The 26,866-nt window shown below is 39.5% G+C and overlaps 1 protein-coding gene across 1 annotated transcript in view; it reads right to left on the reverse strand.

Moving 5' to 3' along the window:
- Positions 1-26,866, reverse strand: part of DDX10 (DEAD-box helicase 10) — a 169,869-nt gene that overhangs the window by 48,716 nt on the left and 94,287 nt on the right. The window contains exons 14-16 of the mRNA XM_057399703.1: positions 18,750-18,863; positions 16,384-16,545; positions 1,265-1,321 (exon numbers count right to left, since the gene is read on the reverse strand). Coding sequence (XP_057255686.1) covers positions 1,265-1,321; positions 16,384-16,545; positions 18,750-18,863 — 333 coding nt within the window. The remainder of the gene's footprint in view (positions 1-1,264; positions 1,322-16,383; positions 16,546-18,749; positions 18,864-26,866) is intronic.

Consider the following 26,866-nt stretch of genomic DNA (forward strand, 5'->3'; position numbering starts at 1 on the left):
CCTATGGACACACACCCCTCACATGGACAGATCAATCCTCAATAGACATCAACTCCATTAATTTTCCAGTAGGACAGAAAGATCCATTTGCCTGTCACACAATAGAATAGGAGTTCATCAGCAAGTACATCCTTTTGAAATGAATGGGTTTATTTCTCCAGCTGCTGAATAACATAACATTGGGTTGGGGTTTTTTTTTTTATTCCTTAAAATTAACAAGCAGCATTTACAAATGCAATACAGCCTGATTTGATCAATGTTTTCTCCCTATATTGTTTGTTAATCATTCATTCCATAATTTTCCTAAAATGCTTGCCCAATAAATTAAAAAGGATGCATCTCTATACATTCAATTACATGTAGAAAATGTCTATTGTTTGACTGGGGAGTCACGATGCCAACAGCTCTCACAGCTTGCCATCCCTGAAGATACAATTGTACTTAATACTGAGTATAACTAGGCTTTTCATCTTCAACTGTAATTACATTCCACTTCAGAACTACAGAAGGAAGCATCTTCCTATACTTAAACCACCCAGCACAAGGCCAGCTTGCAAGAATTGGACAAAGATCATTACTGATCTTCTAAAGGGAGTAAGATTATCTCCTAAGTGCCAGGAACAAACTGTAACTATTCATGTGTAATGTAAGGAGATGCAGCATGAGAAAGGACACACGTTACTATGTCCATATTCTGAAAATAACACTGCAGCTGAATGAAACTGCAGTTTATCACAAGCAATGCAAAAAATCTAGAACAGCCTTCAGAAAATTAGTTACATTTAAAGAAAAGGATAGGAAAGGTTTTATTAGTGGGTCTAACAAGGAGAAGGAATAGACTTCAATGTAAATATTTACTGTTTAAAGAAAAAGTTCAGCAGAAACAGGTTTAAATGAGATTTGATGCCCCACACCCCCAAAAAACGTTGCCAACATGTCCAGGCACCCAGAGAAAGAAAAATGGCATCAGCACTGCAGCTGAAATTGTGACTCACTTTATACACAGATTAAAGAGGCTGCAATTCCAAAAGACTTCCATCCATTCTATATATTTATCCAAACACACACATTCATGCTTTCTCAGTATACTTCCACAGAAGACATTGTAACCACATGAGAGCAAGGGAGTATGAAATGGCAAGCAAACAGAAAACACCTTTAAAGAGTCACTAATCACAACACTGCTTATTAATCCAGGAATGAAATAATTAAACAGTTTCAAAGCCACAACCAGTAGTTCGATCAAAACAACAAAAATCCTTACCTGTGCGTTGTTATTCCTGGCTTCCCTCCTTGCTGCTTTTTCTTTTAGCCTTTTCTCCTAAAACAAACAAGATGCACAGTTTTAAAGCAAGCTCCTGAGTTGTTTTTTGCTGGGGGTTTCTTGTTTGTTTGTTTTTCTTTTAATAGTTTAAGATTAAAGTTGAACCATCTGGATATTTTTAATTCACAAATGCTATACTAGTGGTATCCATCCTACACGTTACTGATGAAAAATGAAAAATAAAAAGATCTGATTGAGATATTACTTACTCTTCTTGCTCTTAAAGGATATAAAACTACAAGTATTATTCAAACTCACATTTTATCTTTACTGAGACTTGCTACTCTTAAATGAATTACACAGCTAAGTATTTTGACAAAGTCTGTATTTGTCTCTAAACCAAAGTAGTTAAAATGGCACCAAGAGATCCAACTTCTTTTATTTCTCAGTGGCTTAATAAGAAATCTAAATCATTTAACAAACTAAAATGATAATTTTCCTAAATTCAGAATTGCTAAAACAAGTGGGGAGTGAAAGCTGAAACATATTCTGGCTAGCTTTTGTACCTCCATTATTAACAAACACTTTACAATAGCATTTGCTTAGTGAATGCATTGATTCAGAAACCGTAACATTAAGTTCCCTCCACCAAACTGATTCTGCTATAGGAAAATGAGCAAAACAGAATGATAAAATTCATTCAAAGCTGCCTGCCAGAACTCTCAGCATACAAAAGAAGCCAAGGTATTTAATTCAATTGACATCTATTGCTGCTTTTGTGGTTGTTGCTCTTAGTGGGATTAATTTATTTTTAAACCAACTGAAGGATTATCTCTAATAAAGAGTCTGTCAGGTCCCTGCAATTGAACATCCTTAAATTACCCATTTAATGAGGTAAGGATGCATGAGGCAAGGGCACATGATGTGAGGCCCCTTATAAAAAGCACAGTGCTCCCTCCTTTTGCCTTAGTGATGCTGAAGACACTGGTATTGAAAATTTTTTATGCTAGCATAAAAATTTTTCTGGAATAGGCCATTTTTAGCATCAGCACATTTAGAACCAAGTCCACGTTAAAGGAGATGCTACTTTGACATCAGTCCAGGGGCAACATCTCAGCACAGAGAAGGCTGAAGCACCAGACATATTTCATCTCACTCGTGGGAGTAATGAGAAAGCTAAAGTTCCAGCTGGACAGTCCTGGTGCTGTATCACAACAGTGATGCTACCAAAGCATACTGGTAGGTACGACACAAAGTTGTCTGGAAAAGCAGTATGTTTGAGTGCAGACCTGGGAGAAGAACACAAATGCCAAGATTCTCTAAATTGGTGTCTAAATCCAGTTTTGTTTGAGCCATTTGTCTGGCATGTGCCATTTTCCATTCTCCCAATTACCTAAACTACAGAAGTGTTAGCTTATTTTCAAACTCTGAGCAAGTTAATGTCTTCCCCAAATCAAAACTAAACAGAGTTCACCCACCTACACAAACAACAGGGACAGAACTGCACAACATTTGTGCCTCTCTGCTTCATACATTTATCCAATGCTGTATGCAAAGCTGTCTGGTACAAACACCTCATACACTAAGAGCTACATGCCTGGGTCTTCAACACATGCTATGAAACCAAACAAAAAGCCCATCACTGTAGACAGATAAAACACAGCTGTCTTATTTCAGGTTTAATTAAGAAAAAACAATTTAAAAAAAAAAAGTGATTACATTTAAGGCCACAAGGGCATCATATGGACAAGAAGCCACCAGGACCAAGTCTTGTCTGGTAGAAACACAGCCACTGCTCTCCAACAAGCTTGACCTAAGCATCATGACCTCACAGTCATAACATGGTCATCGATCTTATGATTCCTTCTCTTCCAAGTTAAATTTGTATTCATTTCTGATCATTTTTACTTAATGCTTTTCTAACGATTTCACTTCAGTTTTTTGCTTCCACCCACTCTGTTTTTAAATCTTTTAGTGTGTGTTCTTCACTCTCTTGGGTCACCACTTTTCTCATTCCTTTCCAACCCTAACTATTCTATGATTCTATGATTCTTCTGCTATATCTGTGATCCTTTTCAAACTTTGCTACCAAAAAAGTAAAAGAGAACAGAGCTAGAATGTAACACACCAGATATTACAAAGCAGAATAAAGCAGATTTTAAATTGGATAGGCCAGAAAATTTTAGATAGAAGAATTCTACAGAATATGAAAAGACTTAACTAGAGCCACAGGCCAAAGCCTATTCAGCAGCAGTCAAAGCTCCTGCGAAAGGGATTTAAAACAGAGCACTCAAAAGACAGCCATGAAAGCAGGAGATTGACATAATGCCATACAAGAGTAGTAAACCAGACAGCATAATACATGTAAGTCTCTAAAGAACAGTAAAGACACAAAAAGATTATAAAGTTAATGGATGCAGAGACTGAAATCAGGAATACAAAAGAAAAACAAGCAAGCAGCAATCAAAGGAGATGCTGTCAAGACTTTTGGGTTTTTTTGTTGTTGGGGTTTTTTGGTTGGGTTTTTTTAATGAGGTTTGTTTGGTTGGGTGGGGTTTTTTGAGGGGGAAAGACATGATTTGGTACCTCGTCAATGAAAAACAAAAGCAGGTTTTGCATAGGATGCTACATGGGCACCAAGAAGGAGTTAGGAGTGCCTTTCAGAAACCAAAGTCAAAATCAGCCCTGCTTCCACTGTGTTTCACACTACATGTCTGTCTTCAAGAGCACAGGTAACACACTTCAACCAACACTTGGCATTCACAGAGTCACAGGGTCATCCTGACTGGGAGGAACATCAAAGGGTCTCTGGTCTGACCTCCTGCTCACAGCAGGGTCAGCTCTGAGGTCAGGCCAAGCTGCACGGAGCTTCATCCAGCTGAGTCAAAATCCCACAGCTGGAGACTGCACATCTCTGGGTGACCTGTGCCACCGCCTGACTGTTCTCACACAGAAAAAGTTTCCCTTGCATCCATGCTGAATCTCTTGTTTTAACTTCTCACCACCATCTCTTATCCTCTTGCTCTGCACTCCCATGAAAAGACCAGGTCCATCTCTGTCCCCTCCATGATGCCTCTGTAGGTACTGGGGACTGCTGCCAGGAGCCCCCAAAGCTGCGTCTGCTCCAGGTTGAACAAACCCGGCTCCCCCAGTCTCTCCTCACAGGACCACCATCTCAGTGACCTCAGCTGAACCCACTCTAGTTTGTAATGTGCTCCTGTACTGGGCAAACCCACTTCCTCTAAAAATTTCATGTTCAACTGAGTCATCTGAAGTCTTTTTATTTAAATGCTCAAAAGCTCCCACAGGTTTTGATCAAAGATTTTAATGCTGCATTTTTAATAATTGATCTTTTTACATACTGATGCCGTAATCTGCAGCCACCAACACATTCTATTTAAGAGCTGAGGTAATGGTCTACCACACAACAGACCATAGAGGTGGCTGAGGTTTAGAAAAAAAAAAAAAAAAATCACTCTTTTGCCCAGGAAGCTGGGAAACAGTAACAAAAATAAACAATAAAAAAAGGAGGAAGAGGACAATTAAAAGCAAGGGGCTTCCTCCTAAATCTGTTGTCCCCACCCAGAACCGCTTTGCTGTCCTGCAGGGGGCTAAGGAGGAAACAGACTCGCGCCATGAACAGCCGGCTGATGCCCTGGTAAAGATCTCTACTGGCGCTGCAGGAAAAAGCGGCGGGTTGTGGTAGTAGGGGACTCTGCTTTGAAAGGAACAGAAGCACTCATCTGTCGGCCTGACCCGGTCTCAAGGGAGGTGTGTTGCCTACCAGGGGCTCGGATCAGGGATGTTGCAGAGAGGCTGCCTGGCCTAGTAAGTCCCATGGACTATTACCCACTTCTACTGATCCATGTGGGTGCTAGGGATACAGACAACAATAGCCCAGAGGACATAAGGAAGGACTACAGAGCCCTGGGAGAGTTGGTATGGGGCTCTGGAGCTCCAAATGTCTTTTCGTCAATTCTACAGGATAAAGAGGAAGACCTTAAAAAGGCTAAGCGGATTTGCCAGGTTAATAACCTGGTTAGAACAGTGGTGCCATAGTCAGGGGTTTGGGTATCTAGAACATGGGACTCAATTTAGGAGGCCAGGACTACTGGAGGTTGGTGGAGCTGGTCTGACACGGTAAGGGCAGTTTTGGTAGGAGGCTTGCCAGACTGGTCAAGGATGCTTTAAACTAGATGTGTGGGGGGAGGAGAGCATCATTCCATCCCAACATACCCAGTCAGAGAGGGGTAGAGCAGTTGATGTCATCTACCTGGACTTGTGCAAAGCATTCGACACTGTCCCACACGACATCCTTGTCTCTAAATTGAAGAGGCATCAATTTGACAGGTGGACCACTACAGTGGATAAAGAACTGGCCGGATGGCTGCACACAAAGAGTTGCGGCCAATGGCTCAATGTCCAGCTGGAGACCAGTAACGAGTGGTGTCCCTCAGGGATCAGTGTTGGGTCTGGTCTTATTTAACATCTTCATCGCTGACATGGACAGTGGGATTGAGTGTGTCCTCAGCAAGTTTGCCGATGACACCAAGCTGTGTGGTTGGGTTGATAGGCTGGAGGGAAGGAATGCCATCCAGAGGGACCTTGACACGCTTGTGAGGTGGGCTGATGCCAACCTTATGAAGTTTAACCATGCCAAGTGCAAGATCCTATACCCGAGTGGGAGCAATCCAAGGCACAGCTACAGGTTGGGCAAAGATTAGATTCAGAGCAGCCCTGTGGAGAAGGACTTGGGGGTGTTAGTTGATGAGAAAATGAACATGAGATGGCTTCGATGTGCGCTTGCAGCCCAGAAAGCCAATCGTATCCTGGGCTGCATCAAAAGGAGCGTGACCAGCAGGTCGAAGGAGGTGATCCTGCCCCTCTACTCTGCTCTTGTGAGACCTCACCTGCAGTATTGTGTGCAGTTCTGGTGTCCTCAACATAAAAAGGACGTGGAACTGTTGGAACAAGTCCAGAGGAGGGCCCAAGGATGATCAGCGGACTGGAGCACCTCCCATATGAAGACAGGCTGAGAAAGTTGGGGCTGTTCAGCCTGGAGAAGAGAAGGCTGTGTGGAGACCTCATAGCAGCCTTCCAGTATCTGAAGGGGGCCTATAGGGATGCTGGGCAGGGATTCTTCATTAGGGTCTGTAGTGACAGGACAAGGGGTAACGGGTGAAAACTTAAACAGGGGAAGTTTAGATTGGATATAAGGAAGAAATTCTTTCCTGTTAGGGTGGTGAGGCACTGGAATGGGTTGCGCAGGGAAGTTGTGAATGCTCCATACCTGGCGGTGTTCAAGGCCACGTTGGACGAAGCCTTGGGTGAGATGGTTTAGTGTGAGGTGTCCCTGCCCATAGCACAGGGGGTGGAACTAGATGATCTCAAGGTCCTTTCCAACTCTTACTATTCTGTAATTCTATGATCCTAATAAATATGGCACCAGCCCATAAAGCAAGATTAATAACTTTCAGCTATACAATCAACACACCCATGAGCCAACGCAGAATCAAACTGTGCCCTTTTTTTGTGGTGGTTTTTTCTCTGCACAGATGGATGGAATGAAAACCAGGATTAATGAGAACTATTTATTAATTACTTAAAAATAAACAGAATGGAGCAGGACTGAATATATAGAAAATTCTCTTTTAGCAATCACTTTTTTGCCATTGCTACATTTTATTACTGTTATCATAGAATCACAGAATCCTAGCATGGTTCGGTTTGGAAGGGGCCTTAAAGATTATATAGTTCTAACCCTTCTGCTTCTGCCATGGTCAGAGACACCTTCCACTAGACCAGGTTGCTCAAAGCTCCATCCAACCTGGCTTATGCCATGCAATTTAATATTTGTCTTGCTACAGAGATTAGCAAATCATCTACATGCAAGCAATGCTCCAACTACCAGAATAAATCAACATTCCCAACTGAAAGATAAAACTGAATCAACTTATTAGCATTTCTTTTAATATTATTAAAAAAAAAAAAACAAACACAAAGCCCAAACCAAAACCAAACTGGAAATTAAGTTCAAAACTGGTTACTATTAAATAAACAAATCTTAATAACTTCAGGGAAAAAAAGCAAAAGCTTTTTTATTATTTTATGTTTGTTTTGTTTTACTCTCTTAGCATCTGGGTTTAGAAATCTTTTAAATAATCTCTTCAAGCAACAAACTATATTAACATAATGATGTAAACCCCATTTGTAGAGCTGATGTTTACAAGTAGGGAAACTAAAACACAAAGGTGTAGTATGACTTATTTAAGACAACATAGGAAAAGTGTGGCATTAAAGGCATGTGAAAAACACTGCAGCTGCAATCTTAGCATTGAACAAGCAGTGGAAAAAGTCTTAGAGGCAGCTGGAAAAAAAGCAACCCTAAATCAATACAAAATACAGTTTAACAGAATTACATCAGTAATTAAGTTAGTTAATAGTGTTTAAAAGTAACATTTAAAGCTGCAAGCCAAAATCTTAATGACAAAGTCAACAGAAGTTGCACTGCAAAACATGCTAGTATTTTCTAGAGAAAATGAGAGGGGAGAGGCCGATGATGATGCACTTCATCTAATCCTGTGGCTGCTTTCCATGTAATAGTGAGAATTTATAATCTAGACATGCCATAGACTCTTGAGCTATCTTAATGCAGCCACTCTTAAGGAAACACCCAGCTCTCATACACCAGATCTAAGAGAGAAAGAAAACCCTGCAACTATCTGCACTTAAACAGATTGAAGTACCCAGCAGCACCCAAGTCCTCAGCAAGCAAAGGCTGCAGCTCCCAGGAGAAGCTGCTTGTTTGCTTCAAAAAGCCATGACATGTAGAGGTCAGCATTTTGGGCAGCTGAGCCATTACCTCCTCCATTACATCCTCTGCCAGGAGAAGCAGCCTGGCACAGAAGTTCCCTTACAACACTAAGGCTACAACTCCACCTTAGCTGAAGTTAAGCCTGAGCTACTTCAGCCTCCACCCACAGCTGTGCTTTCCTGGCATTCATCTGATTAGGGTGTACACAAACAACCTACTCTCAGTTATTTCATTTTCTTATTTTTCACATCAACAAGATGAGGCCAAGAACTCTAATTTTGCTGGAAAACTCTTAGAAAACATTCAAGGGCACTTCAAGCTTTAAGTGTAGCCTATGCAGCTGTTGAAAAGAAAGAAAAGCAAATAATGAGCAAGCCCTTGCCTCCCCCAGCAGCAGAGGGAGGCTGGATGGATGCTGCTTCTAAGACTGAAAAGGGATGCTTGTCAACTCACTTGTCAGTATTCATTCCCCTTATCTTAATAGCTCTGCACTTGGAACATAACAGCAGCATTGCCTCTGCACAATAGCTATGAAAGGGCTAAGACAGGCTTTCTAACAAAGTAATACTCTCCTGATTTATTTAACACATCTCTAATACTTTTCTTCTTTGCCTTTTAGCTAAACGCTCCTCTCAGCAGCCTTCTTCCCTTAATGGTTTGCTCCTACGCGGGCACACACTTTATGTGAGAGAACTTTATCATCCTCACCCAGCACCACATTAAACCAACTGTACAATTACACTGAAATCTGACAAATTTCACCTCAAAGTGAAGGACTACTCAAGTGCTTCACTTAATAAAGAGCATAATGCTACATAGAGATCTTTTTTCCCTTTCAGATTATTTCCCTTGAAATATGATGCAATCTCTCTTCAGAATTAATGTATTGATTGATTTCAAGTGTAGCTTGAAATACTACTGAAAAACAAATACTGTTTTTCATGGATGCATTTATCTTCAGCATACTGAATGGTTTGGGCTGTCTATAATCTATTTTTATTTATTGGATATATATATTTTAATATTTTTTTATAAGTTTTAACACAGTATTCAGTGTTCTATTACAGTGTGTACAACTACTTTCAGTATTACTTTATAAAACTCCAACCAAACACATTTAAATCTTAACTACTTTGTCATCAACAGCAATCATTTGCAAAAGCAGAACTGGGAGTGAGACAGAGCCTATTGCTCTCATTGTAGCAGGGCTGCAACAGGAAAGGGTACAAAGGATAAGGCACAGGGCATTCTCACCCAAGAACTTCCCCATCTGGGCCATGGCTTAGCCAACCATGGGGTTGCCCAGCCAAGGCATGGGAAGAGGATTGTGGCAGAGGCTGGAGAACACAAAAGCTACCATTAAAGCAGGAAGTAAACCCCAACAAATGCAGTGTGGCACAAGCTACATAAAGGAAAAATAATCCACTGTAAATAAAAAATGACAACCGATTTGCTCACACCATTCTTCTCCTACTAGTTAAAATTACCACCATTAGTGCTTTTAAAAATAAACTCGGAGTTTGCTTTTAACCTTGCAGGATGCAAAGGAAGAGAATTCTTCCTTGACAGGTAAACTTATGTCTCTTTTTTTAAATTCCTACACCAAGTATATCTTTCACTGGATCAATTCAATTCATACAGATTTTAAGTCATTACAAGGTCATGATGGTTCTCAAAGTACTCTCTCTAAGCATGCTAGATATACTTCACTCAAATGCCACCAGTAATGTTCATGCTTTTTGAGCATCAGCTCTAAACTTGATATGAGTGTTATACCATCCCTAGTATTGTCACTCCCATTTTGATTCCTTACAGGAAGCATCCTTTCCAGATTCTAAAGAACTATATGTGAATTAATATAAATTAATGAAGTCAAACTCTCCCACCTTCCCTCCTATAGACCGATGCAAAAATTGTTAGAAAATACCCCTTTTGAACTCAATGTTTAAATCTATCTGGGTGGTGTCTCTAGGGATACCTTGAATGTAACAATGTGGTTTGCAAGGACATTCTACTAACAGTAAGACAAAGATGAGACAAAGTATGAAAAGGAATAAAGTGAACGCCAACTATCAAGTGGGACTGAACCTGTAGTCTCTTTGATTATGCCACAAAGTCCTTTAATAATGGAGATAACCTGGAGGGTTTCAGGGTTAATAAAACTTTTTAAAATGGAAAAACAACACTAACGCTAATGAGCAGTAAGGCAGACAGTAACCACCCCTTAGTCACTGACAGATCATTGCCTTCAACCTGTGTTTATCAGTCTCATGGGAAAGTGCAAACTTACGAATTTTTGAAAGGCACTGTGAGTGAGACTGTGTGGAAAGCCCAGCAGCTAGAAAAGCCCAAGGTCAAGGCCAGTGACTGTGTAAGAGCCCTGTGGTGCAGGTTAGAAGAGTATCAGACATATTTAGGGCCCATGCTATTATATAAGGGATCACTGAATACGACAGTGCTTGTGAATCAAGGGAGTGAGTGTGTTCACGGTTCTGCTAGCAGATGTCAACTCCAATCAGCCAACAAGAAGGAATAAGCTTGTGCTGCCCATACGGCTCATGCTTATGTGAGTGCTGCCTGCATTTATCTTTTCTGCCTCTCTAGTCTCTGCGGCTACCTATGCGTGTATCGTGCATGCATCTGTGCAATACGTGCGCAGCCTTGCTAAGGCTGGATCTGTAGCCTGGAACAGCAGCAGCAGCCTCTATCTAACAGACCTGCAGAAGAAACCTCTAGAGTTGTAATCCAAGGGACTTGGCTTCCTCTACCAGTCTGCAATCTTTCACTTTCAAGAATGAATTTTAACCAGAAAGCTACTGAATAAATTCACTGGGGCTCTTCCTGAAACTGCAAGTTACTTGTTTTATAAAAGTCTTTCCATAAAGATGGTATAAAGAATCTCCTCTTTTAGCCTTGGAAATATATAATTAAATAATAACATCTGGGAGAGCAAGTATACAAAGGGTGAAATATTACAGTGTATCCTCCTCATTAAAACTATCCACTTTCCTACTACCAAATTAGGGAACAGGAGACAAACTAATCAGAGGTCCTCAGTTTCAACACTGTTTCTAAAATGGTTCTGTATTTTCTACTGAATTAGTAACAGCATAAGCAAATCTAAGAGACCACATAACTCTGAACTTCATGTGTCACATACCAGTATCATTTCAGCTGCAGAAGGGACTCAAAATGTCCTCAGTTTCCTCTCAAAACTTAAAACGCAGTTGTTTAAACGCCTTCCAAGGAGACAGGGAACTGCTGCATCTTGCAGAACAGGCCCTTGAAGACAGGCTCAGTTTGTGTACCTATGTGTACTTGGTACTAATACACCCAAATAAAATACTTTTTTTTTTTTTTTTAGAAAAAGTACTTGTAGCCATCTTCTTACATTGATCGTGCCAAGTGCACAGCGTATCTTACTTGCTGGAAAGGGAGCTAAGACATACGGCTCCTATTTACCTTTCCTTCAGCACCGTTGTGCATTTTTCTGAGCTTGGGTTAGCAATATGGAAAGAGAGGTTATTAAGACGCAAGATTAATCCCTCTCTGCCACTATTTTTCTCCTAACAACAGTGCATTTTCAATTGAACACCTGAAAAATGGAGTGTGAAAACATGTTCTGAATACTTTATTCACTTCTCCCTTTATTGTTGTTCATAACATTTTACACATTTCTAAAGAGCCCAAATCTATACCTCTTGCTGGGCTGTCATTAAATATCCATTAATGCAGAATTCTTTTTTCATCATCTTGATCAGTGTTACTGCCCTTTCCCTTGTGCTCAACTGCTAAAATTTACTTTGCCTCCAAAACTTCAATAAGCATTAATTATATCACAATTATACCTCAGATTTTTATTTATTTTTGTCCACCTGATTTTCAAATATTCCCCATTTGCAGAGGAAGGAGAGGATAATAAACTGTGAGACTCATGAAGGAAACCTAATTATAGTGTAGTTCCTTTGCAAGTTTCCACAAGCCCTAAGGCACTGCAACACACATCTAATTCAAGCACTTCATTAATGTGGGTTAGGGTCAAAGGGAGAACTGTGATGGGGGAGATTACTGTGGGAGTCTGCTACAGGTCACCTATCAGGAGGACTGTGTGAATGAACCCCCCCATAAGCAGACAGGAGCAGCCTCATGCTCACAAGCCCTTGTCCTCATGGGGGACTTCAATCACCATGATATCTGTTGGCCATATTCACCAAGTAAAAAAAGCTATTTTGTGCTGGTTTTGATTTTAAAAAGTCTTTCTCAACCCCCCCCCCCCCCAAAAAAAAATTTAATCTTCAAGATTATACTGAAAAAAATGTATGAGAGGGACTCTTAATGGAAGATGACCTAGAAAATAACAAGCTTTATAAAACCACTGCTTTTTCTACATTGACTCTCAATGTAAATCAAAATCTGAATCCATGGGCAAGATACAGAAAACCAGATGAAACAACATATGCTCTCATAGCATTGGGTAAATTATTTTGTTATTCTAAGTTACAATTTTAAAGCCAATGTGGAGACTTCAGTTATTAGCATACATTCAGCTTCAGAGGACTTTTTGATTACTGATGCATCTAACTATGTAGTAGACTGCTACATTTGGTTATAGAGAACAAAAACGCATTTGTCTCTAATGATCTCCTACCTACATAATAGCTTTAACAGACTTAGCAAGTATTAACAATTGATCTAAAGAAAGAAATTAAAACTGCCAAATATACAAACCAGCAGTATCAGCTGCAGTAGGAAGAAAAGAAATTTAGAGGAGGAAATATAAATCAAGATACAGTCACAACTGGAACTTGCTGAAAGTGAAGAAAGAGAAGAAAGTTAGATTAATGAAAAAGTTAAGCAAAGATCTTGAACAAATCTGAAGCAAGAGCAGACAGAAAATATTTAACCATGGCTTTTTCAAAAAGCTATAATTCTTGTAGGAAAATTCAGTAATCAAGGTGGAGAACCAAGAAACAGGGAGTTGTCACATACGCTGTTACAAAAGATGTCAAAGGGACAAAAATCTACAGCAGTCTGCTTGTGGGAATGAAATTAGAAAAGGTGGGAATGAAATAATTAGCACTACTGCAGAAAGGAAAGGTCGGATGACAAGAGCTCGTGCTAAGGCATAATGTATTTTAGCTGAGAGTGAAGTATGGAGGATTTTAAAAGAAGCAATGACAGTCACAAGGGATGGATTTAAGACTTTGTATAAAAGGGATTGCTGAGTGCCAGCGAGGGGATGTATAAGACGGTATCAAAGTACGTGACTATCAAAAGCTCCTCTTACAATGACAGAAGAAGGGACACGAAGGCATCCATACTTGCACAAAATCTGAAGTTATGGAAATAACTCAAGAAAGTCTCCTAGCCTCTTTGTTGTTTTCATATCCTTTGTTGGCAACACACTTTAATTGCTTTTAAGTTTCAGCCTCTACTTCCAAATGATGCTGAGAAATAAGTTACCCACCAGCCTGGCAGGCTTATACACTAAACCCAACTTTTAAGACTAAAGTCAGATAACAATTAGACACCTGATCAGGTTTCTGCAGTACAATTATAATACATGGACTTGGGCAGTTGTTCTTCCTTTAGATCATTGAGATGCCACACAAAGGTTCAAAATCAACTAAGTATCTGCTGCTGAGTGATTATGTTATCTTTTGGGAATGGAAACCTTATGAGGTGGGAGAATTTTTAAACATCATTGGGAAGTCACTGCAAAAGTGGCCACATGGTTCCTTTTTACTGTGAGCCAGTTCAAATTTTCCCCTAGCATTCTTTTGTTAATGAAGGACTGACAACTCTTCCCACTGACAATGCAATAAATTCCCAAAAAATATTAGTGAGAAAAGAATGGCTGAAATGGCTAAAATTAACTGTGACACTTATCTAGGATTTCTAAACTATGCCAAAGAACTTCTCTCCCTGCAGTGTGAATTTAACTAATCACACATTTTCTGTTAAGGAAAAAAATTAATAGCTGCCCCACATAACAATGTAGCTTCTTCATGGGTCACTGGAACAGTGGATCTTCTGATCACTAGCCCAGCTTAATACAACCCAAGAGAAAGGAGGTAATGCTTGACACAGCTTGGGTAAGGCAAAAGACCAGGACTTGACATATTTGCTCAACTATTTTGCCCAATCACAGCTATTTCCTAAGCAGCAACAGCTGACTGTCAAGAATCACAGACATAAAGGATGACTTAGTAATAAGGCAGAGTAACAGAAACATATTTAATCTGTGTGGCAGCCTTCCCTTACATAGCCTGTATTAATTAATCGCTAAAGTGAATTGGTATCTCAAAACTTGGAAGGCCTTCTGAAGCGAGGGCGGAGAAACGTATTTAACCACAAGGTTAGTGAGATGATGGGGAGGCAGATGATGTTCTACCAAGGGAAAACCTGAACTCCCACCTATTGCGTTCTTGCTGCATCTTTCAAGTTTCATCTCCTTTAAGTTTGAATATCAGGCTACTACACTGTTTGCAATACCATCTCAAAAATTAAATTACAGTCAGGAAACTGAATACTTCACCATGTACAGAGAATTTACAATATGAACTATTTTTCACCTCCAGTTGTTAAGCCACAAGTAAAAAATCTGAACATGCACGCAATGACTGAATGCAGGAAGGCAGCCCTAAAAAGCCAGACACACATTTCACAGTACCTCAATCAGAAGTCTTTTTTTTTTAATACGTTTCTTTTTGACATACTACCATTCGTGTCTTTAATTTCATTTCATCAAAAATAATAATTAGGTGTAACACAAAAAACACTCATGCAGTGAGTTAGGTTACAAGAAACTTGACACTTTCCATAATTACAATAAAACCCCCACAATACTGATGATATGGCCAGTCCCGTTCATTTTGCCTGCTTCACTTTTGAAAAGAGGAATTCTCTTTTTGTAGTATCTCCACAGTTTAATTTTTTTTAATGCAGGCACATATTTGATCAATGTCATTTGTTCTCCTCAGCATTATAATGAGGAAGCTGTTAACAGACAAAGTAACAAAGTATTTAGTCACTGAAGTCTGATGTCAAACATACAACAGCATCACTCAAAGTGTCTTACTTTGATAGTGACTAGCAGATTGATCGCAAAAATCATAAATCAGTCTCTCCTTCTTAGTTTATTAAGCTGCATTCTTAAAATCTGATAGCACTGCTTCCTGTAAAATTGTCTATGATTTCATCTGTAACATAGAAAACATTTCTTTGCAACTACTTTCAAATGCAAAACTTTGCTAAAGGAAAGGTGAGATTTTTTTTGTAGATGCCAAACGACTGTACCAGGACTATAGTAGACTTTCAAATTAAATGTGTGAAGTATGCTTTGACTTCAGCTGGAATACACCAGTGCCTAAATGTAACCTGAAGCTTTCACAAATCCCCTCCAAATTATTTTGCTCAAATACAAACCTTCATAGACATTAAAACATCTAGCACTAATCACTAGCAATCAGTAGATAAAGTCAAACTGGATAAAGTCAGCATTTGCAGAGCAGAGCAATAAAAACCACCTTTAATGCTTTGAAAATTAGCAGCTTTGAGTACAAAGCAGGCCTTTAATAACATGTAGTCCTGGGATCTCACATCCATTATCCGGAGAAACACAAGCCCTTGTCACAATGACTAACAGAGCGATCCTTATATTCAAAGACACCCGGCTGTGCTCCTTTTGACTGGTACATGACAAGGGCAGAAAACTCTCCTTTGATCCATGAAAAATAACAGAGAGAGAAAACAGACTGCAGATACTGAAGTTTTCAAATTACAGCCAAAGTTATATGACAGTATTTGAATAACTCATGAAATACATTCCAATAGCCCCAGTAACACCGATGCAAAAAGTTAGCACTTCTGCCTACCTGAAATGTAATACTGAATGTTGAGCAAGTGGTAGTCTGAACATTTCAGAGACACTCTTTCAATTCCCCTTCCCCCTAAACATCTTCAGCATGTTAGAGCACATATGCCAAACAACACTTTCCTCTTGTGAAACTTACCCTTTCACTGAACAGTGCTCAAAAAAAAAATTATGCTCCCACTAAACTCTTAGCAGATTTTTTAAACATGTAAATCAAGCTCCAATGTTGCCCTCAACTGGTATTGCATAAGGCTTTGTGTTATCCAGCTACTTAGGTCAGAACAGTCTTCCTGAGTGCACTGTATTCCTGAAAATTTAAATGCACTTGTACTCATTTCACAAACATATTTAAGTACTTTTCTTCACTGAGCAATCCATACCACATTATCTATTTCTGTACTTCCGTAACTGAAATAGAAATCAACTTACCCTATGTTTTTCCTTTACTTTCTTCCTATATTCTTCTTTGTCAAATTTGTCTTCTTCCCGTAGTATCTCTTTAGCTTTATCTAAGTTGATACCACTGGTATCATCTTCCTCATCTGCTTGCGCCAAACTGGATTTTTGCACAGGCGGCCACTGCTGCACTAACTGAATTACACACCAACAAGAAAAATAATGGTTAGAAACATTCTTTCCATATCAAAGTTTTGATGCCCTAAATATTCCAATACCTTATTTTTCTAGACTAAAAAAGATCATTTGGAAAGGAAACAAACAATACTTTTGCACAATACAAACTCAGATACATTATTTAACATCACATTCAGTCAAAAATCAGTATTTGAAAAAAATATCTCCATTACACCCTATTCCTGTTTAATGGATTCACTTGAACTTCTTCCCATATTTTTTCTCTTTGCCTAACGGAACAAGTAATTTGTAATCCTCCTAGTCATTCTGGGAGAAAAATGATACTTACTTTTAAAAAATGACTCTCCAGAATACATGGAACAAAACAAAACACTGCTAAATCTAAACAGTATGTTTTTGCATGAACAATCAATATTGCAACACATTAACTGAGATAAAAATGAAACAAGCCTTCATCACACAGTACACAAAAACCCCACAATGGCAGGTTAACATTCTGGGGGAAAGCAAGGATGATTCAAGTTTGATTTGCAGATGACATGCTGAACACATCCAGCCTTCCTAAAATACCTGAAGCTCTAGAGCAAAGGCAAAGGTTACATATTCACCAAAAAAATACCCCCACCTATCTTGTGACCTAATAGTTTATACCTCATGGTATGAGCAGACATTATCTGGGGGTACTCACTGCAAAATCATTCTTGCTTACGGACTAGCAGAGTAGTAACTGTTAAAAAGAAACTATATGGCAGAAAATATAGAATGTCTTTCAGATACAATTACAAAACCAAACATCTTTAGGACTCTCGAATGCACACAGGGTGTTATTCACCTAGACACTGATAAAGCCAACCTACTGTTTCTACTTCCTGTTGTAAAATGGAGTTTGTGTTTTTGTATTTTCCAGAAAGATGTTTTTCCTAAAGGAGTTTTATTTTATCAAAGAGAATGTGGACTAGAACAGTAAAACTTAAAGCACAGTTTTACAGAGCTCAGAAAAAAAGCAGGAACAACATCCACAGATGCAAACTTTATGTTTCCTTAACTAAGTCACCCCTTCTCTATTGTGTTGCTTTTCTAACTATAATCTTTGTGCTAGTTATTTTTCCTCCATCCTCGCTCCTCTCTGCTTCATTGCATACACAAATAAAACATCTGCATAAAAGCAAGAGCTTTTGAATGTCTAAAGATATCTGAAGATATAATTCCCAGGCAATGGGGCAACCTCTAAAACCCTTCAGATTTTCTCTAACATCATTAATTACATGCCTATGCTACCTTCACCTGCAAGATAAAATGCTTTAGTTTATTTGGTCACAAAAGCAATACATACTTGCAAAGATGACCTCTCTTTCAGTTTATGTCTTACTGAAATTAATCTAGAGTTTTAAAAAAAAACCCAAAAACTATTTTTTTTTCCTAATGCTGGAAGTGGAAAATCAACGCACACAGCATCTGAAGCAGTGAAATCAAATCTTAGAAAAGTTTACAGAGCATGGAGACTTGCTAGTGAGATTACCGCCACAGTGCAACCTTACAGTGCCTAGCATCCACTATAGTTCCCTTCAGTATAAAATCAATACATTTTTCCAGAGGCTATTAAAAGATCGAATTAAATTACTGGCAAATTTCAATGCACTACATCAGCACCAGTAGGTGAAAATGTGGTACTTCCTTAGCTTTCCTAACAAAACTTTTAATCTAGAAATAGTGAATACTGGAAAGAAAACCAGGGGCTTCTTTTAATTGCAGTACAGTAACTCAAGACATAGGGGAGCTTTGGCAAATAGCCACAGGAAAACTGGTTTACGTTTCTCTAAGGAAAAAAAAAAGGCTCTTCATTCTCCTGAAATTGAGGATAATGGGCAAAAAAGAGGCAGGGTTCTGTATATCCCCTAACAGCTCTCATACAAGTATCTTATATACACAAAGGTGAAAAGAGGTCAGTGCTCAGCATTCCTTTTTCCCAGTGGAACTGCATTCTAAGTGGAAGCTGAACAGTTTTGCAAAACTTAAACCAATTACAGAAACCACACACTTTTTACAAGTGCATCATTTTTATATGGATCTAAAGTAAAACTATTTTTGTCTTTATAGAAACTACAAATTAAATTCAACTACAATTCAATATAAATTTGGAAGTATTTACAATATGCAGCATCATATCCCACCAAAATACAGTTACTTTGAATTGATCTTACCTCTCCATCTTCGGTAAAGACTATTTTTGTGTTGACTTTAAATTTCTTCTTCAAGATTTTTTTGGCTTCTTGGGTTTTAGTTGTTTTTTTCTTCAGCTTTGTTTTTGATACATTCTGCATAAAAGAAAATGAGATTTTTTTTCTATTCACAGAGTACGTGCTTCAAACGTTGTCAAAAGCAATTAGCTATATTAGAATGTAATTCCTAAAACACATGAGTAAGAGTAATTTCAAGTAAAAATTAGCTCACAGACCTTTTATAAAAGTGGTTTAATCACACTGTATCGTGTAGAACTCATTTACTCTAATGAAAATTCAGCATAATTTAAATCCTGCCAGCAGCAGGACACCTGACTCATTCATATCTCACTAACCTTTTTCGGACAAAGACACTACATTCACCAGCTTATGCTGTTAGCAAGCCTTATCAGACAAGAAATCCAGTAGAACTGACTGGAGCCATTAGCTACAGCTGATCAAATATTACTTTCATCTCAATAGTCATCAAATTGTCCCCAGGCACCACAGCACACCAGTTTGAGTCACTTCTGTGTCAATGAAAGGCACAAATGGCCATGCATGAACCTTCCTATTTCATAATTTTTGTCCCTTGCAGTCCCATCAGGATATAGAACATCAGTTATTGATGTTTACCAAACTTACTATTAAATAACATTTAGAATCACAAAAGCTATTAGCATCATAGGAAAAAAGCTGAAGTGAAACAAAGTGGTGATGACACTAAGGAAACTAATAATTGAGTCAGAAAAGATTGTGAATCCAGACATTAACACTGCTTCCAACAGGTTTAGGTGGTTCTTTCCTGGCTACCCCTGAGAAAGCAACACTGACCAGAGGAGCAAATATTATCAGCAAAACAGCATCTCTGTATAAAACATACTGACACTGAAGTTAAATATTATTTGTGTGTTCAATCTTGCTGTTATGAAGAAGAGGTGAGGAGGTAACATTTTTGACTAAGACTGAGGATTTACCCAGAGTATTGTCACATTTTGGAGGTGGACTGCAGTTCTGGGAAGACCATTTTTGTAAACTCTGTAAAATGCAGTGGAAAATAAATCATCGCATCTACGGATAGCCTGCATAGGTTTCACAGAGCCACCCATCTGGTGGCAACATCATGGAACCAATGAACATGGAGATTAACAACCTCCAGCTCTTCTTCTGAGAGCTCTCCTTGCAAGAACAAAGGCCATATGTGTTCAGGCATCTAACAGGGCACAGTACAGACAAACAACATTTGAAGCCATACTTCTGCTACTGCAGAAAGTATTCTGCTGGAATACATGGAGAATCCATAGCAGAAGACCCACAAATCATCCATCATCCTGCAAAGACTACAAAGCTCCACTACTCAGGAAAAAGTGCCCGAAGAACAGTCACTAAACTGCCTAAACTTCTGATAAATAATAGCAAGAGGCCAAAGCAACCAGAGGGAAAAAAAAATTAAAATGAGCTTTTTGTCACTTTTTATTTTGGTAATTTTCATCAGTTTCATGTTCTATACCAAATCCACTATAAAAGGAAGAAAAAAAAATTAATTCAGAAAGTCACTGTCATTATGGTCAGCACACTAATGCACTGAAATATGAACTATAAAAGAGAAAAATTACAGCCTTCCTAACAGAAAAAAATGGCTTGTGACAGCTACTGCACTGTTATCAAGTAATGACCATATCTATTATAGGAAATAGTAACTGCAGCAGCACTTACGTCCTCAGCGTTGCCCTACGATATTGGTTGCATTGTGCATCTACTACTGCTTACGCACACCTTTAACAGCTCAGAAAGCTCTGCTATTTCCTCACTCCTGGTGCTTATCCTACAAATATAGTGTTTGAGAGTCTGCATAAGCACAAAACCTTTTCCTCCAAATAAAGGCTATTTAGTAGAACAACGGGAATTGTCCAGGAGAAGAATTTAAAGAGAGCTGTACTTCAGGGTAGTAGTATCATACTTAAACAACATTTCCTTTCACCAGGTGCTTTTGATTGTTTTGGGGAATTTGGGTGGGGCTTTTTTGCTTTGGCTTGTTTTTGGATTTGGGTGTTTTTCTGTCTGCTTGTTTGGTTTGTATAATCTTTCATTTCTGCACTGCCTGCATTACTGGTACCAGCATAATACGGTAATGTAGGAAAAAAAAAATGTAGGAAAAAAAAAGGGTGACTGAAATCTTCAAATTGGTACATTTATATTTTGTAAAATTATATTTAAATGTGCATCTCTGTTTTCTGTATTTCTTAGTTTAAAAGAAGTTTTCCTGACTAAAGAACACAAATATCCAATGTGCTCTCTTTCTATGCATATATAGGCAATGTTTCCAGTTGTACCTTTTGCCCCCTCCCTCCCCTGTGTGATTTTGAGAAGCAGAAGTATTTTGATACTGCAAAGTAGCATGGAAAAAAATGGGATAGGACAAAATTTCCAAGCAAAAGGAGGAAAATGATGAGGAAGAAAAAAATGGGAGGCTAAATTCTCTCACTACAGACCCAAAAAGTACAGTATAAAATTAATGTGTGAATTTGGCAGATTTACAATCTGCAGCATTAAGGCAAGATATGAGATCATAATTTCAAAAACCGTACAGAAGAGCATTAGTATAAACTCTACACACCCCACAGATAATTAAAGTGGTTTTCATTAGGATATTTTCATTGCTTTACTAAACACTATTCAAAGATGATAGCTATCAAGGTTCCCTCAGCTTCAGACACTGTCTCCTGACTGATGGTCACAGTTTAAGACCAAATGGGCTCAGAGAGAACAACATTTTCATCACAAATGTAAGTTGTAAAATTGTGCCCAGATGACTTCAGTGTTCAGCAGGAGAAGTGGTGCAGCCCACGAGGGAAGGGGTGGGTTAGCGCAGTGGTTCCTGATATGGCCTCCATGTCCCAAGGGGGGAAGGCTATGTGGTCCAGAAGAAAAGTCAGGCAGGTGAGTCAGAGACTGTATATAGTCCTGGAGCTACTGTGGAGTCCCAAAAACGCTTTGGTCCTCTCCTGGGACCTCTCTAACATTGTTCTGGAGTCACTATATAGTCCTAAAATCTCACCTGTCACCCGAGTCTCTCCCTCCATATGTCTCTAGTAGCATCTTTTAGAGCATCTACTCCCCACATCTCAAGAACCTTCCCTCATATCTCCTGCCCCAGTGGCTACTGCTCTATCTTCAACATATCTGAGCCAAGAGTTCCTCCAACTGGCTGCAGTCTTGACACAGGATGTGTTTTCATCCATCTCAGCTCACAGTCTCCTCACCCATCCACACTACCCTTGTGGCCCCTTACTCAAATAAACAAAACCCTCACTCAAATTTCTAATGCCACTGCCTGTCTTTGCTTTGCTCCCACATTTGAAGGGGTACATTGAAAAGTCAAATTCCCATCAAGCAGGAATCTGATTCATCCACTATGAGAAGCTTCATACCACTGGATAGCAGACCTCAGGCTTTCATAATCTCCAGAGCCATCACCAGCTTCCTACGTTTTCAAGCCATTCTGCTTACTCATTTCCCATTTTAATCTCTTTTACTACAAGATACTATAACTCAAAAGCAGCAGGCTGGCATTTAACCCACGTTCTCTGTGGCTCCACCTCTTTTCTTCACAATGAGTTCACCAAACCTGCAGACATCGCCCAGCTGCTGGAGGCTGCCAAAAGGCCTCCCTCTGTTAACCTCAAGCGCTGCAAGGCACACACCTGCAGCAGGAGCAATGACTTCTCCATAACTGCTCAGTAAACAGCTGAAATCTGGGGTCACAGCCTTTGCAGGCAGAAGCACTGTCACATCCACAGACAGGAATGGAAGAAGGCTTTCTGCTGATAACCAGACCTTGACCCCCGTGCCAGAGCAAACCATGCGTCTGGATGTTTTAAAGTGAGCTGAGAGGGCATAGCAGCTCCCTACACCGACTGGGTCAGTCAGAAAACACTGTGTACCAAAACCTGCTCAACTAATATGTACCCAAGCAAACCCATTTCTAAAACTGAATTATACCATCAAATAAGCCCTCAACACACACAGACTGTGCATGCATGGACTGGGCACAGGTTTTCATGTTGCTGTCAGGTATCAAAGGGATTCTGCAGCTGAATTTACACAAGATAAAGCACCAGTCACTGCACACACATATGACTCCTTCTCAATGAGAAGAGGGTACCTACCTGCTGCACACCAACATGTACCTTTTGCCACATGCCCAATAAAACTGGCCTTCAAGCTCAGCTTTTCTTCTATGAAGAAGTGGCAATAAACTGATCAAACAAGACCGGAGTGATAATCAACCTACTCAGAATGGTATGTAACAGTTAAGTATTAGAAGCTGAGTCACACAAGTTTATAAAAATTCTATAAAACGCAGGCTCAGCTGCAGGCTCAGGGGATTTTCTATTGTTACTTATCAAAAGCCTAAATTTCTTCTTCCTTTCACACGTGTACATGCCAGATGGCTTGCTGGATTATTTAATGAGTTAGAATAAAACCTAGCTCTTAGAAGCACAGAAAATTCAAACATTCTGATATATAATCAGAAACAATACAACTAATACACAAGTCCTTTTCCATTTTTCTCAAGGAGCAAGCTTTTGTTTTCTTGCTTAAAAGATCTAAGATTCTTAGCTGAATCTATGACAAAGGTTTTCTAAATGAAGATACTGACAAGTTTAAGACATAAGATTTACTATTTTTCAATTAATTTTTATTTTCTGAAAAGACAGGGCATCAGGAACATAAATGTCAGAAAATTTTGCTATTCTAATATGGAATAATTTTTCTCATTAATACAATTTTTCAAGTCAATAGTTTCGACTGAGTATGCAATCCTCAGTAACTCAGTATCTAAGCACTTACAGTATCTTAGAGTAGCCAAGACAATCACTCTTGCCTTGACCTTTGGAGTGTTACAAATCATCAAATGTAAAGTTTCTTTATTTCTAAATGCAACTTCCTTTTTAATTTCCACTTAACAAGACTGTGAAAGCCAGCACAGTATATTCACTACAGAAGCTGTCTAACAAAAGGACATTACTGTGGCAAGGTAAAATATCAGTAGAAAAAAGTTAACAATTTTCCACTCATGTTAGCTATAACAAGCATTACTGCTTTTCTAGGGTATTTGTGGGCTTTTTTTCTCCCCTCTGCTTATACTTTACAATTCCCAGGAAGAATGGTGCTGTACCTGAAATATTTTCCCATCTCTCCCAACATTATTACATTACTTTACCCAGAATTCAACACAATCACCTCTGAGAAACAAAAATTGATGTGGTACTCAATTTCACACACTTGTTTTGTATTTTTTCAAGAAACTGCCCACAACAGGAGCAAGTATTACCACATTTTTATTCTCACTAAGCACGTCGATCCCCATGTCAAGCTACTGAGTTCAGACTTAGAAGTAATTCCCCACAGAATAAGACACAGGCTTGCCAGATTTGAAGCTACCAAACTTTAGACAAAGAGAAGATCCATCTTCTTCTTTAGGCTCCAGAGAGCATACAGACATGGATTTTATCTGGCAGGCACTACAAAACCTTCAGAAGACCGAGTATCTTCCAACCACTGGCCTAAAGCAGCCTAACCATCAAGCATTACGTCTCAACCCCATAAAATTCCCAAACTCAAACTACAATGTTTTTATTACCTACAGCAAAGAAAAGGTTAAGAGGTGAGAGAAATTTTCACTCCTCCTGACAAATATCTAACAATAGAAGCAGAAGTGAGATACAGATTTCACACCTTACACATAAATGTAACACATAAGAAGGAAAACATCAAGAGAAGCAAAATAACCAGACTTTGAAGTCCATATTACTTCAAGCACCTACAAAACTCTGAACACCAAAAAGCTTCCTCTTAGTAATACAATTTTATTCAACCAGTCATCTGCCTCCCTGTTGAGTTTAAAGGGCCAGAGAAGCACAAATCCTAGGATGCAGCATGACCATAAGGAGATGTACAGATGCTGGTTTCCTTCATGATCTGTGGAAGTGACAAGGGCTCTGTTTTAATTTCAAGCCCACTTCTCTGCAATGACAGCTATTTCAGTCCTTCCTGATTTCTGCTGACTGCTCAAAAGCCACCAGCTGCTTTGTGCTGTCATGAACACCAGAACAAGCCAAAGACACTGAGAAGCAGCAAAGTCCTTTAAACCATCCTTCCACTTCCACAACACAGTTCCCCAGCCTTTCCTAGGAAAACAAGCTTATTTGTTAACAGAGAATCACAGAATAGTTAGGGTTGGAAAGGACCTTAAGATCATCTAGTTCCAAGCCCCCTGCCGTGGGCAGGGACACCTCACACTAAACCATCTCACTCAAGGCTTCGTCCAACCTGCCCTTGACCACCACCAGGGATGGAGCATTCACAGCCTCCCTGGGCAACCTATTCCAGTGTCTCACCACCCTTACAGTAAAGAGTTTCCTCCTTACATACAATCTAAACTTCCCCTGCTTGAGTTCGAACCCCCTACCCCTTGTGCTATCACTACAGTCTCTAATGAAGAATCCCTGCCCAGCATCCCTATAGGCCCCCTTCGGATACTGGAAGGCTGCTATGAGGTCTCCACGCAGCCTTCTCTTCTCCAGGCTGAACAGCCCCAACTTTCTCTGCCTATCTTCATACAGGAAGTGCTTCAGCCCTCTGATCATCCTCATGGCCCTTCTCTGGACTTGTTCCAACAGTTCCATGTCCTTTTTATGTTGAGGACACCAGAACTGCACACAATACTCCAAGTGAGGTCTCATGAGAGCAGAGTAGAGGGGCAGGATCACCTCCTTCGACCTGCTGGTCACGCTCCTTTTGATGCAGCCCAGGATACAGTTGGCTTCCTGGGCTGCAAGCGCACACTGAAGCCGGCTCATGTTCATTTTCTCATCAACCAACACCCCCAAGTCCTTCTCCGCAGGGCTGCTCTGAATCTCTTCTCTGCCCAACCTGTAGCTGTACCTGGGACTGCTCCGACCCAGGTGTAGGACCTTGCACTTGGCATGGTTAAAACTTTATGAGGTTGGCATCAGCCCACCTCACAAGCGTGTCAAGGTCCCTCTGGATGGCATTCCTTCCCTCCAGTGTATCAACTGAACCACACAGCTTGGTGTCATTGGCAAACTTGCTGAGGGTGCACTCAATCCCACTGCCCATGTCAGCAACAAAGATGTTGATCAAGACCGGTCCCAACACCGATCCCTGAAGGACACCACTCGTTACTGGTCTCCAGCTGAACACTGAGCCATTGACCACAACTCTTTGCGTGCAGCCATCCAGCCAGTTCTTTATCCACCAAGTGGTACATCTATCAAATTGATGTCTCGCCAATTTAGAGACAAGGATGTCGTGTGGGACAGTGTAGAACTTAACATGTGTTGAGTTTCCTTTAATGTAATAAAAGTGAGGCTGATTTTGCTGTGGTGAAGTATTCTAAGAGAACTGAGCACAGCTTTTACAGTAACGGCTGTGACAATAAGGATAAATCCAGGTTGGTATTCAAAAGAAAAAAAGCACTCAGCATACAGAACAGCACAGATATGAATACTTTCCAAGGAACAGCACAGATACGAATCCTTTCCAAGTCACAGCAAGAAGAAGGAAAAAAAAAAAAAAAAGAAATACGAAAAGCTTCTAATACTACTATTCAATATTGATAGCCACATTATGGACAAAGAACACAAGACCAGTAGTTCACTGCATTATCATTCCCATGTAAATTGCCCTTCATATTAAAGAAACAGCAATAGATACAAGAAACCACAGCAAAGACAGAACTGTACTATGGCAACGACACGCATAATGATGCTTGCCTTTGTTTTTGATTACTGTTACAACAAAAGATTACATCTGAATTTTAGAGTTTTTTGTTTCATTAGAGACAATGACTCAGTAAACAACACACTCATATTTTCTATAACATAAATTAAATTAAGCCATGCAAACAGAAAAGAACTAAGTTTAAGATTAAAATCTCAGCCTTTAACACAAAATGCAAGAATAAGGATTAAAAACTTGCCAAGTTACAACTTACTAAAACAACCAGAATTTTCTGCAGTATGTTTACATGTATAAGCTTGGTTCTATGTTTACATGGGTATTTCCTACAA

Source organism: Pezoporus wallicus, unplaced genomic scaffold (assembly GCF_028554395.1).
Source record: "Pezoporus wallicus isolate ANWC-B61680 ecotype Strahan unplaced genomic scaffold, APGP_CSIRO_Pwel_v1 scaffold_6446, whole genome shotgun sequence".
NCBI classification, from domain to species: Eukaryota; Metazoa; Chordata; class Aves; order Psittaciformes; family Psittacidae; genus Pezoporus; species Pezoporus wallicus.